The sequence below is a fragment of the Schistocerca serialis genome, chromosome 4 (genome assembly GCF_023864345.2).
Source record: "Schistocerca serialis cubense isolate TAMUIC-IGC-003099 chromosome 4, iqSchSeri2.2, whole genome shotgun sequence".
In the NCBI taxonomy this organism is placed as follows: domain Eukaryota; kingdom Metazoa; phylum Arthropoda; class Insecta; order Orthoptera; family Acrididae; genus Schistocerca; species Schistocerca serialis.
In genome coordinates this window covers 944,260,728-944,274,263 of record NC_064641.1, presented here as the reverse complement: position 1 = coordinate 944,274,263, position 13,536 = coordinate 944,260,728, and the positions used below count along the sequence as shown (strand labels likewise).

At 43.6% G+C, this 13,536-nt stretch overlaps 1 protein-coding gene across 3 annotated transcripts in view; it reads left to right on the top strand.

Moving 5' to 3' along the window:
• LOC126473599 (activated Cdc42 kinase Ack) overlaps nt 1–13,536 on the top strand; it is a 516,119-nt gene that overhangs the window by 239,798 nt on the left and 262,785 nt on the right. For all 3 annotated transcript variants that reach the window (XM_050100753.1, XM_050100752.1, XM_050100754.1), the window contains one exon: nt 511–668. In XM_050100753.1, coding sequence (XP_049956710.1) covers nt 511–668 — 158 coding nt within the window. The remainder of the gene's footprint in view (nt 1–510; nt 669–13,536) is intronic.

Sequence of the window (13,536 nt, the reverse complement as noted above, 5' to 3'; positions counted from 1 at the left end):
AATATTGTCTGCACTAGAAACTAAGAGCTACTATCAGTTTTGGTCATCTGTTGGTTATTTGTTTTAGTTCTCATTATAAATTATTTTTTATGGAGAGACTTTGCGGCGGTCGAGAAAAAAGGTAGCATCGCAGTTAAACTCTACGTGTTCAAAAGATAAAATACTTGTAATTTCTATGTAATAATGTTTGTCCCCTGCTCACATTTCTTTTGTTAATTACATTACTGTGTACTACATAATAAATTTGAAGAATGAGTGTTAAGTGAAGAATCTAGAGATATTATTCAGACCCTTATGTTTCATTCCTGTAGGAGCACAAAAACAAAATTAGGTTAATTAGAGCACGCACAGAGGCATTCCTCCCCTCTCTGCATATGTGAATGGAACAGGAAGAAATCCTAACTTCCTTCATGCTAACTACCCCTGCCATGCACTTCAGTATGCATGTGGAAGTAAAGTATTTTTGGGTACAAGTAGCACATTTATTGAGCAACACATTTGTGTTTCCAGTGCTGGGCTGCTGTTCCTTCAGACCGACCAACATTTCTTGCATCCAAAGAATATCTCCTTGGGTCATTTCCAGCAGTCATGAAAGCATTGCAGAAATTTGAGGAACCAGAAAAGATGACTGTTGAAAGAGGTGACAGTATTGTTGTCATTGATGGCAGGTTAGTTATTCTGGAAATTTGTCTGGTAATGTAAGAACTTTTACAATATTACAATATATTTCATTGATACATTCCTCTCTGCCCCCCCCCCCCCCCACTACTGCCCCCCCCCCTCTCTCTCTCTCTCTCTCCCCCCTCTAATTACTCAAGTTCATAATAGACAAATTGTTTGTAAAATAATAGTTGATACTAGTACAATTTTGATGCAGTAGAAACCAAACAAAAATTACATCACCTACCAGTTTATCACAAAATCACTTTTTCAGCTAGTGAACACAGTGAAATGAGTGATCTGCCTTGGCTTGGTTGCCATGGGTAGCACTAAGTATCTACAGCCAGATGACGAGTCTGGCGTAGTGGTAATAAATTATTCATGTATGTATATAGATATAAAATTGTTTAGTATGGAATATAACAATATTATGAAAAGAATAGTTGTTCTGCCTTCAGCTGCCAGAGACTGTGGTCATGTTTATGGGACTTGTGCGCTCTGTGTGTGTGTGTGTGTGTGTGTGTGTGTGTGTGTGTGTGTGTGTGTGTGTATTTTTGACAAAGGCCCTGTTGGCTGAAAGCTAACTTTCTACAGGTTTTTGTTGTGTCTAGCTCCGACTCAATATCTCCTATGTATGTTGACTAGCAACTATCCTTTTCATAATGTTGGTATAAAATTGTCTAAATTTTCAGAATACAAGGAGACTTGTTTGTTTCGCCATAAGCAGTATTACAGGAAAGAAGTGCGCTCAGAGATGGACCTGATGCTTCTGTTCACATGTAAAGAGCTGCAAGATAAATGTTGATTGCAAGAGTGTGCAGTGTGTCCTTGCTGAAGTGATGACTGTTGAAGCATTACACCTTAAGGATACTGACGATGACATAAACTCTGCATTGTGGGAGGGAGGAGAGTTGGTAAAGAAGACAGTAGACTCGGAGAAGTTTGCTGCAGAGGTTAGGCATTGGGTCATGAAAGGAATAGCTTACCATCATATCTGGAGGATTCAGAGACAAGCCATAGCAGAAGTAAAATCTGCTGCATCCCATAATACTGACACATTAGTTCTTCATTTTGACTTTGCTGAGAACTGGTCTATTGCTTTGCAGAACAAAATTCAAAGTTACGACTGGCACGCATCACAGGTATCAATATTCACATGTGTTGCTCACTTTCTTGGAACATCACACTGTTTTGCTGATGTCAGTGATGATCTCATTCATGACAATGCTAATGCGTGTTACGCTGTCAGCATGGTAGTTGATGACATAGCATTTGAAGGCACTTTCTAAAGATATATGGTGCAGCATCTCGTTATAAAAACCACTTTCAGCTTTATGAGCTCGGTCAACACTGCAGTACACAGGGTGTATACGACCCGGGACAACTGGGTGATCCGGGAAAAACCCGGGAATTTTTTCATCCGGGAGAAAACTGGGAAAAACTCGGGAATTTTTTAGAACTCTGGGAAGTTTTTATTGTTTTAGTTTTCAGTTAAATTTTTGTAACTTAGATTAGTAAGAAACAATACTCTAATGAAGAATATTACTGCATCTCGCTACTGCAGAATAATACTGCAGCAATAAAACACAAACGAGAGAAAAAAGCGAATATAAAACTTAAGTTGCAAAAGAAATGCACTATATACAACAATAAAACACAGTCCTCATACAAGTGTCTGCCAACAGCAAGATGTGTCAAAGGCTTTAGGAAGACTATGCAATGTTTAATAACAACAAATTGCCTCCGTTGAGCGTGACGTCACAACTGTTTACCTTAGATTTGTTTGAGCGGTTGCGATAGAGCTTATGCGCATTTGCAGTTGAGTCGTGTATGAGAAGTACCTTCTCTCGCTTCTGGTTACAGAAGTGTGACAGTTAGCTGTATAAGAAATAGCAGCAAGCAGCCAGATGCTATCCGGACAAATTTTACTGGTGCGCCTAAGCTGCCAGATTCACGTATGCGCTAAAGGCCCGGAACTAGGGGTATGGGGCGAGGGCAAACGGGGTATCTACCCCGGGTGGCAGTTTCAAGGGGGGAGGGGGGGGCAAATTCATATTATTGTGGAAAAAGACCTTGTTTCACAAAACGCCAAGCATCCAGCGCCAGTTGGTCTATCGATTACTCGTATGATTTTTAACGCATCTCTGTTGGTTTTTTAACATTTTTGATCAAATTCTAAGTTGATTTCTGAATGAATCGTAACTTGATTTTTGAATGCGTGCATAGTGTATGTGATGTCCCTGCCATGGGAATCCCCGTCGCATCTAGAAATAAACTTACCTCCAGACAAAAGAGGACAGCGCTATACAAGCTGAGTGAATACAGCCGAACGGTTAAATGGCCATCACTGTTTATGTGGTTGAGGGGTTTGCAAGTGATCAGCATTATTATAATTACTGGCGAATTCCATAGATTCAGACTACCAGAGTGGAAATAAATGACTAACAGGAATAACAGGCAATAAAGATTATGTATTGTCTTCTCCAAGTATCCAAGGAAATGAAATTTTGACAGAAAATTTTTGGCTAGACTGCTACACTACTAAGGGCCAGTTATACAGTCCCCAGACAGCAGCCGCTAAAGTTCTATTCTGGGAGTCGCGTGGTAAACACGTTGTACGAACACATAATAACGCCTAACCAGAGAATAAATGTGAGATAACTAAACCGGTGACTGTGACAGGGTTAGTGAAGTTAACCAGAGAATAAGTTTTGACAGTGGCAGGAATAGTTACAGAGTTAGTGATGACAAGGTTGTCCGTTAGAATGAGGAAGGAGAAGAAAAGGGAACTCACAGAAAATACGGAAGAATATGACAATTCAAAATGTATATAAAAACTTCGTACTACTACTTTTCGATCTCGTGCTTCAGAAGCTAGAGAGTATGAATGAAATGTGAAACTGTTTCCTAACATAAACCTTTTTGCTTGTAGTGGGCCTAATAGGCATTTGATATTGGTACTCCATGAATTATATTCTGCCGTGTTATAAAAATGACCATTTATGCCAGAACAGTCTTGTTTTCTTTGGTGTGTGTAACAATTGGTGCAATATTAGCCAGGCCTATTTTGTTTTATCTAGCAGACAGTGATAAAGTACACGTAATCAGATCAAGAAACCACACCAGTCTTGGGTACTATTTGTATTAACAAAGTTTCTAGTATTAGACAATGACGTTTCATTTTTTCATGTAGCAAAATGTTGACGGACTTTGATGAGGTAATAGATTCTTTCCCAGAAAGGAAAGAATGCCATATAAAGCTGTGTCAAGATTAGAGAGAAAAAAAAGCTAGGATTGAAGAAATGTGTACTGTCTTGCTTGTCTCTTGTTTTTATTCGTTTTATGTATCCTATTTTTAATTTTATGTCACACAAAACAGTTCTTACCTAACAGGCAGTAAAGACTGCAAATTTTCTGAAGAGCTCTTGTCCTGCCGGTTACAAATAATCCCATTCAGTAGTAATTGCAAGATTCTTTAAAAGAGGGGCAGGATGTCAAACCGGCTGACTGGGAGCAGGAGAGGCACCACAGAACAAAATATTGCACGTTTGAATTCCACAGAGCGAAATACAGAGCCGTGTGATGGAAGAATGCTATGTGAAGAGGCGTGGCACTGCACTTCGGCACACTTAAGACCAAATAACATGTATTACATTCCCTCGAACATATACGTTTTATGTAACAGACTTGTCAGAATGATGATTGCTAAAAAATGAAGATATCTTTGAAAAGTCGATTTTTTAAATTTTTGACATGCTACCTCAAACACTCGAGGTAGGGGAGTGCCACTATCTAATATTGCCCCGGTTCAGAAATATTGTAGATCCGGGGCTGATGCACAGAGCAATCTGAGTTGTAGTGGGGAGGTGGTAGTCTCCAAGTGACCAGTGTTTACGTTAAGTGATTTTGCTGTTTCCTCTTCGTTTATTGCTCTCACACCAAATGAAAACAAAACGGATTTTTGTTGGCCGGGAACTGTCAAGTGAATTAAAATACATTCACATAATTACGGAAGGGTAAAATATGTTATTAGTTTCAGATTGTATTTTGTTTCCACCTTTCTGACAGTCAAGCGTTGCAGAACAGTGCAGTTATTTTTGTCGGTTTGTTGCAGCCAATTTATTTGAAACGAAGCGTTTAATTCAGCACTATTGGCTAGTTTCAACTGTTCACTGCATTTCAAGTTCACGTTTTCATTTTCTAGCACGTATGGCGTTATGCCATGATAAAGAACCTAACATGAGATAATACAGTACTGATACTCCAAGAAAATTTACATCTGAATCTGGACATGTGAATGTGCACTTTAAGCCGAATTTATTATGGCTCACAAAATTCCCATGTTTTGTTTCTTTTATGACATAATGTAAGAGCTTTTAATGTTTTATACATACGAATGTACGGACTTCCTGTGTCATCGTAGCTGCACAAGCGCAGCGACGCCTGTTACCGGGCGCTCTCTGGCAACTGCTGAGGCGAACCTATTTCTAACAGGTCGCGGGAAAATATTCTGAATAGTTGTATGAAAAGCGTTACTTTCAAAGTAAATTTCCTATTTCGCAAGATGAACTCTGTGCTCGAATGTCCGATGAATTTCTAAATTCACAGAGCGTTTGACTCTCATTCAAATATCAGATCTTTGATGATGACCATTTAGAATATTTTCTAGCCCAAAAGATCAGACATTTATGTCGTTGTTAAAAATTTTACTGGCAAATTTGTGTGATCTATCTTCAAGTGTAACTCGCGCAAAAAAGATCAACTTTGTGTGACAGCATAGCTTCTCTTGCAGCTTATTAACCTTAGAGACCAATATTATATGTGAAAGCTTTGCTTTTCTTGTAGCAATACTATGTATATTAATTTAAACCATTACCTTTTCCTATTTGTATGTTCGCGCTTATTAACAGTGATGTTGCTATTGGCTGACTACATCACATGTCCTATCCTCTGAATATCCACTGTCATCAGCTGGCGAGATCGCTTGACACGAGCTATGACTGGCTTACAAAAGCGCATCGCAATCTTGATTTCAGTGTTTCGGAAAGTAACATCTGGTGTTTGGTGGAATTCGAATTTATACTTTCGTAATACGAAAATATACAGTGTACATGTTACTGCACATCAGACATCTTTCCAAAACGTGTTGTTTCCCCTGAGTTTCGTTTTTTAAAGTGCTGGGAAATTCTACGCCGTTATATAAAACCACTACCATTGAAAGGACTGATAAGTTTAACAGTTCCGAGGAAAAGTATACTGTTACTTAACACGGAAAAAATGTATTTTCATCCGGGAGAAAGTGTATTTTTAACCGGGAAATCGGGGAATTTTTTTTTCCTCGGCCACGTATACACCCTGAGTACAGGAATGAAGACAAAAATGTATATTTTCAGCAATAGGTCATGGAAAAAGTGCATATGATGGGGTAGGAGGTCTCTGTAAACATCTTGCAACAAAAGTTAATCTCCAGCGTGAAGCTGTAGATGCTATAAGAGATGCTACTGATTTATACACGCCATATGAACATTGGTAATACATATGAAACTCTTAATTCTAAATGGAATCCTTCCTAAACACCCAGAATCCTAAACCACTCATCTGGTTCAGATTCATTGAAGACATCTTTGTGATCTGGATCGAGGGTTATGCCACCTCTCAGTACTACACAGAGGTGGATAATTACATTCTCCGTCAGGGTTTTTACTACCCCTCGTCATGCCCCAAAATGAGAAATGTCGTGACCACTATCTTTCCCACCCCTCCCACAGTGGTATTCTGCTGTCTGTCGAACCTACACAATATACTCTTCCATTCCTACACAGCCCCAATCCCAACTCACCAACTCCTTACCTCTTGGCACATTACCCCTGTAATAGAGCTAGATGCAATACCTTTCCCATATATCTTCCCATCACTACCTATTCTAGTCAGGTCACAAACATCACATAACCCGTCAAAGGCAGGGCTACCGATGAAATGAGTCATGTGGTCTACAAGCTGAGCTGCAATGACCATGCTGCATTCTATGTGGGCATGACAACCAACAAGCTTTCTGTCTGCATGAGTGGCCGCTAACAAACTGTTGCCAAGAAACAACTGGACCACCTCGATACTGAGCACGCCACTCAACATCACTTTCTTCATTTCAATGAATGCTTCACAGTCTGTGTTATATGGATACTTCCCACCAGCTTTTCAGAATGTTTAGGTCGGAGCTCACCCTGCAATAAATCCTGTGTTTCCATAACCATCTTGGCCTTAACCATCATTAATCATTCTCCACGCCCATGTAGCACCTTCCCTGTTCCAATTCCAGCATTTAAACAGCCCTCTATTCCACCAATGCACCCAGTCTTTTTACCTCTCTCCTTTTCCACTACCCCCCCCCCCCTCTCCCCGCCTCACCTCTGCTCTCTATCTAACCTCCTGACTGCACATAGTTGCCCTAACGTCTCTCCAACTTGACCGAGCACGCTCCCCAGCAGCACTGCACCGTCCTCCACCCTACCCTACTATCCCTCACCCTCCCTGACACCAATCGTTCCTGCAGCAGAAAACATGATCCCTCGCTCTTTAGGGTGCCCCGGTGAAAGACAGTCCCTTGGTGGTCACCAGAAGTTGCTGAAACAATTAAGGGGCATTGGAGAGCTCTACAGTGGCATAAGCAGCACCCTTTCCCGCAGCACCTCATAGACTTTAAACAGCTCCGTGCTCATGTTCATCAACTTATCAAATGACAGAAGTAGGAGTGTTGGGAGAGATATGTCTCGACCATTGGGTGCCATATGTCACCTTCCCAAGTCTGGGCAAAGATTAAACGTCTTTTCAGGTACCAGACCCCAGCAGGTGTTCCCAGGATTAACATAAATGGCGTGTTATCTACTAATCCAAACGTGATTCTGATCACTATGCGTGAGCCTCTGCGTCAGAGAAATACCCCCCCACCCCCCCACCTTTCGCTCTCTGGAAGGGAAAGTCGCCTCATTTACTACACGCCAAAGTGAATCCTATAATGCCCCATTTACGGAGTGGGAGCTCCTCAGTGCCTGCCCTGACACAGCTCCTGGACCAGATCAAATCAACAGTCAGATGATTAAACATCTCTCATCTGACTGCAAGCAACATCTCATCATCATCTTCAACCGGATCTGCTGCAATGGCATGTTTCCATCGCAGTGACGGGTGAGCACCATCATTCTGGTGCTCAGACTCGGTAAAACCCCACTTAATGCGGATATCTATCGGCCCATCAGCCTCACCAACGTTGTATGTAAACTGCTGGATCTTATGGTGTGTCGGCGGTTGGATTGGGTGCTAGAGTCACGTGGTCTACTGGCTCCATGTCAGGGCGGCTTCCGCCAGGGTCGCTCTACCACTGATAATCTTGTGCCCCTAGAATCTGACATCCAAACAGCCTTTTCCAGATGCCAACACTTGGTTGCCATTTTTTTTATTTATGAAAAGCTTATGACACGACCTGGCATCATCACATCCTTGCCACATTATATGAGTGGAGTCTCCGAGGCTCAATCCCGATTTTTACCCAGAATTTCCTATAGCTTCATGCTTTCTGTGTCAAAGTTGGTGCCTCCCATAGTTACCTCCCCATATCCAGGAGAAGGGGGTCCTGCAGTGCTCTGTATTGAGTGTCTCTGTATTTTTAGTGGCCATTAATGGTCTAGCAGCAGCTGTCGGGCACTCCGTCTCACCTTCTCTGTATGCAGATGACTTCTGCATTTCACACTGCTCCACCAGTACTGGTGTTGCTCAGCGGCACCTGCAGAGAGCCATCCAAAAGGTGCAGTCATGGGGGCTAGCCCACGGTTTCCAGTTTTCAGCCACAAAGTTGTGTGTTATGCACTTCTGTCGGCATCATATCGTTCATCCAAAGCAGAACTTTACCTTAATGACGATCCACTCACTGTAGTGGACACATATCGATCCTTAAGACTGCTTTTTGATGCCCGATTGACTTGGCTTCCTCGCCTTTGTCAGTTTAAGCGGAAGTGCTGACAGCACCTCAATGCTCTCCACTGCCTGAGCCACACCAACTGGGGTGCAGATCACTCTACGCTGCTGCAGCTCTACAGGGCCATTGTTGGATACCGCCTTGACTATGGGAGTTTGGTTTATGGTTCGACGGTGCTCTCAGTGTTGTGTTTACTCAACCCAGTGCACCACTGTGGCGTTCGCCTAGCAAAAGGAGCTTTTAGGACTAGTCTGGTGACCAGTGTCCTTGTGGAAGGTGGAGTGTCTCCATTGCAGTTTAGGCGTGCGCCAACTGCTGGCCATTTATGTACCACACATTCGTAGTTCTCCTGCATATATGAATCACCACCTCCTTTTCCCACCCACGGCAGTTCATCACCTGCATCAGCAGCCCAGGTTAGGGCTTCCAATTGCAATTCATGTGCAACCCCTTCTTTATGATTTGGAGTCCTTGTCTTTACCACCTATTCTTGAGGTCCATTCACGTACACCGCCACGGTGTACACCTAGGCCACGGCTTCGCCTGGACCTTTCACATCGCCGTAAGGAGTCAGTTAACCCCACGGCTCTCCACTCGCTGCCACTTCCTTTCGATTCTTGGCAAGTACCGAGGCCACGAAGTGGTTTACACCGACGGCTCGGTGGCTGATGCTCACATCGGCTTGGCGTATGTCCACGGAGGACATACTGAACAGCATTCCTTGCCCAAAAGCTGCAGTGTTTCCACTGCTTAGCTGGTGGCTATATCTCACGCTCTTGAGCACACCCGTTCATGTCCCGAGGAATCGTTTGTCGTGTGTACTGACTCCTCGAGCAGCCTACAAGCTATCGACCAGTGCTACCCTTGGCATCCTTCGGTGTCGTCTGTCCGCGAGTCAATCTGTGCCCTGGACCAGTCCTGTCATTCAGTGGTGTTTGTGTGGACGCCAGGCCACGTCGGCATCCCAGGCGACAAACTTGTGGATAGGCTGTCCAAACAGGTTACACGGAAACCGCTTCTGGAGATGGATATCTCCGAACGTGACCTGAGTTCTGACTTACACTGCAGTGTTTTTCGGCTTTGGGAGACGGAATGGCATAACAGTACGCACGACAAACTGCATGTCATTGCGGAGACTACGAATGTGTCGAAGTTTTCCGTGTGGGCCTCTCCCAGGGAATCAGTTGTCCTCTGTCGGCTCTGCATTCGCCGTGCTTGGGTGACCCACGGTTACCCGCCTCAGTGTCAGTGCAGCACCCGGTTGACAGTGGCCCATATCCCGGCGTACTGTCCGACTTTGACTGCCCAGCGATGAAATCTTGGGTTACTGGACTCGTTGCCGCTCATTTTATCTGATAGCGCCTCATTGACTGATTTAGTTTTACATTTTATTCGTGAGGGTGGGTTTTATCAGTTGATCTCAGTTTTAGGGCATGTCTGTTGTCTCTCTGTGTCCTCCACCCTAGTTCTTTTAGGGTGGAGGTTTTAATGTGTTCCAAAGTGGCTGGCTTTTCCTTTTTATTCTCGTGGTCGGCCAGCCACTGTTGTCTGCTTTCTTGTTTGCCTCTCTTCTGTTTCTAGCATCTCTCTGTCTTCTTGTCCTCTTTTCTTCCTTTTAGTGTTCCTTGCTTGTTTTCTGTTATCTGTCTCGTCTGTTTTATTGTTAACACTTGTGGCATTGTTTTATTAGGACCGATGACCTCATAGTTTGGTGCCCCCCCCCCCCCCCCCTCCTCTTTTAAACCAACCAACCAACCTCCCTGCCCCAGCCTCCTCCTTACCCCCATCCACATGCGCTCTCATCATGCACTGGTGCTGCTGCTCACAGTGTGGCTACAGTTGTCCAAGACTGCAGTTATGTGAGTGTGAGTTGCGTTTCCCCACGCCTGTGTGTGTGTGTGTGTGTGTGTGTGTGTGTGTGTGTGTGTGGACAGGGTGGGGGTTGTGTGTCTGTCTGTCGTCTATGGCAACTTTCCTTTTCGCAATATTGTACAAATATTTTGACAGTTTAAGAATTTCATGCATTAATGTCAAAGCTGAGTATTAGCAGTCCTTCCACTTTATCATTTCTCAAGACAGTTAACATCCTGTGGCTATTCATATTTTCAAAACATAATTTTGAAATTCGCAAAAAGTTACAATTTTTCATAGTTTATTTTTCCAAAAAGAAAGAAAAAGAAAAAATGAAAAAAAAACATATGAATTAATCATGTCTCATAATATTGGGAACAAAGTACTTATTGAAAATAAATTCAGATATCTCTCACTTTTGGTTTCTTCATTACAGTTCTTCAATTTTCTCTTTTCGTTACAACATTTTTACAAATACTCTCATTTATAGAGGTCTGCAGTGTTTTAACAAATCATCAGAAAATCAAACATTGTAGTTTTGGGGAGGTATCATGTGGAACTTCAACATACATTTTTTCAGGAAACTTCGAAATAGTAACAAATTCACTCTTGACCTGTATGATTTGAATGAAATTGCTCTGGAATGTTTTCACCTCTGCTATCACTCTTAGCTGCCCACCACATGGAGATAATGATGGGGTAGTACAGAATACAACTGCAGCCATTCTTTCAGTAGCTGATTCGGATATCACCTGTTCCTTGTGCCTGTCTATGATGAGACAGTACCTTGGTGATCATCAGAAATTGCAGGGCTCTCCAGCGTCATAAGTTGCACTCATTGATGGAGCACCTCAATGCCTATAAATTGCTCTGTACCTGGGAATGCTGCATAATAAAATGATGACAAGAATGCTGGGAACAGTGCATTTCAACCATAGGACCACATACCTCCCCCTCGTCGGTTTGGGCGAAGGTCAGGCATCTCTACAGATACCAGACACCTGCAGGTGTACCTACTGTTACCTTGATGGTGCTGTCTGCACAGACCCAGATGCCATGGGTGGAGTGAAACCCATTGTTTTATTGTACGCCACCTGGAGGCGTACAATGGTCCATTCAGAGACTGGGAATACGTCAGTGTTCTAGCCCACTGCCCTAATACAGCCCCAGGGCCGGACCGCATCCACAACCAAATGGTCAAGCACCTATCAGTGGATTGTTGATGTCATATCCTTGCTTTCTTTAACCAAATCTTGGAGTGAGGGAAGTTCCCATTGAATCGTGAGAAAGCGTCATTACTGAAAATGGGTAAACACACTCTAGAGATGGGCAGTTACCATCCAATTAGTCTCTCCATTTTTACCTGTAAGTTGCTTGAATGCACGGTCAGCCGGTGGCTGTGTAGGCTCCATGAGTCTTGGGTTCTTCTTGCTCCATCCCAGGGTGGTTTTGGCCAAGGCTGTTCCATTACTGATAATGTGGCTTACCTAGAGTCGTCATCCGAACAGCTTTGTTGCTACCTGACATGAGTGGGTTCTTTGGGGTCTGCTTCGAATTTTTATCCGGAACTTTGTGTTGCACCATACTTTCAGGATTCGAGTTGATACTTTCCACAGTACCCCTGTATCCAAGAGAATGGGGTCCTGCAGGGTTCTGTACCAAGTGACCCTCTCTTTATAATAGCCATCGAAGGTCTAGCAGCAACTGTGGGGTCCTCAGTATCACCCTCCTTGTATGATGAGGAGTTTTGCCCCCACTATCACTCCTCTAGTGTGGGTGTCACTGAATATTCACTGAAAGGCACCATACAAAATGCACAGACATGTTCCCTCACCCATGGGTTTCGAACTTCAGCCCCCCTCCCCTCCTCCAGGCTCACATTATGCACTTCAGTCAGCTTAGTACTGTTCACCCACTACCAGAACTTTATCTTGGTGACCAACTACACAATGTGGTGGACACTTGCCACATTTTAGGACTGCTCTTCAATGCTCAGTTGATGTGGTTTTTCCATCTCCACCACCTTAAACGAAAGTGCTGGCTGCACTTTAGTACACTTCCCTGCCCTGAGTAATACCAACTGGGGAGCACTACCCTTCTCCAGCTTTAGAAAGCCTTGATACAATCCCATCTTCGTTATGGGAGTCTGGCATACAGTTTGGCATTACTCTCAGCATTGCGGATACTCACACTACTGGGTTAATCTTGCGATTGGAGCCTTTCAAACTAGCCCTTGAACAGCTGGGGTCCCTCCATTGCGGATCCAAGCATCTGGACTGCTGTCTCCTAATTCCAAACATGGGAATCCAGCTCCTGTAATGGCGGCCCACATCAGGTATTATGATCGCAATCTGCATCTGGTCTAGTCCCTCGGAATTCCAGTTGTTTCCTCTTCCACCTCCACGCCCACTCAGGCACGCCTCAGTGGTACATCCCTTTGCCACAGGTTCATCTTACCTATCACAAGGTCCAAAAGACTTGATTCCTCCCAAGGCCATCCATTACCAATTTTTATCCATCCTGGGAACATCCAAGGGCTCAGAAGTAGTCTATACTGATGGCTTGATGGTTGCTGGTTATGTGGGCTATGCTTATACTCACATGAGACGTTGAATTGCACTCCCTGCTGGATGGCTGTAGTGTTTTCGCTGCAGAGTTGGTAGCCATCTTTCGTACTCTTGAGCATATGTTCCTTCACTGGTGCGCTCCTTTCTCTGTCTCTCTCTCTCTCTCTCTCTCTCTCTCTCTTTTTTCCCAATGAGTCAGTCATCGTCCTCTCAGTCTGGGTCTACTAAACACAAACAGAATGAGGCTAAAGATTAAATGAGTCTCCCACCTGAACCTCGGTACCTCACAGTGTCACATACCGAAGGAAGTCAGTCTTTTGCAAAAATCAGTCTGTCTGTTCAGAAAGCTGTGATGCTGTGATTGCAAGCCCTGTGAAATCCTACACTTGATTACGTAATGAGACATTGCTTCTGGAGAACACTTGTGATTTTCAAGGCCCACAACTGCTTACAGCTTCACTCCTCCACAGATATCCTGTTGGTGTTGAG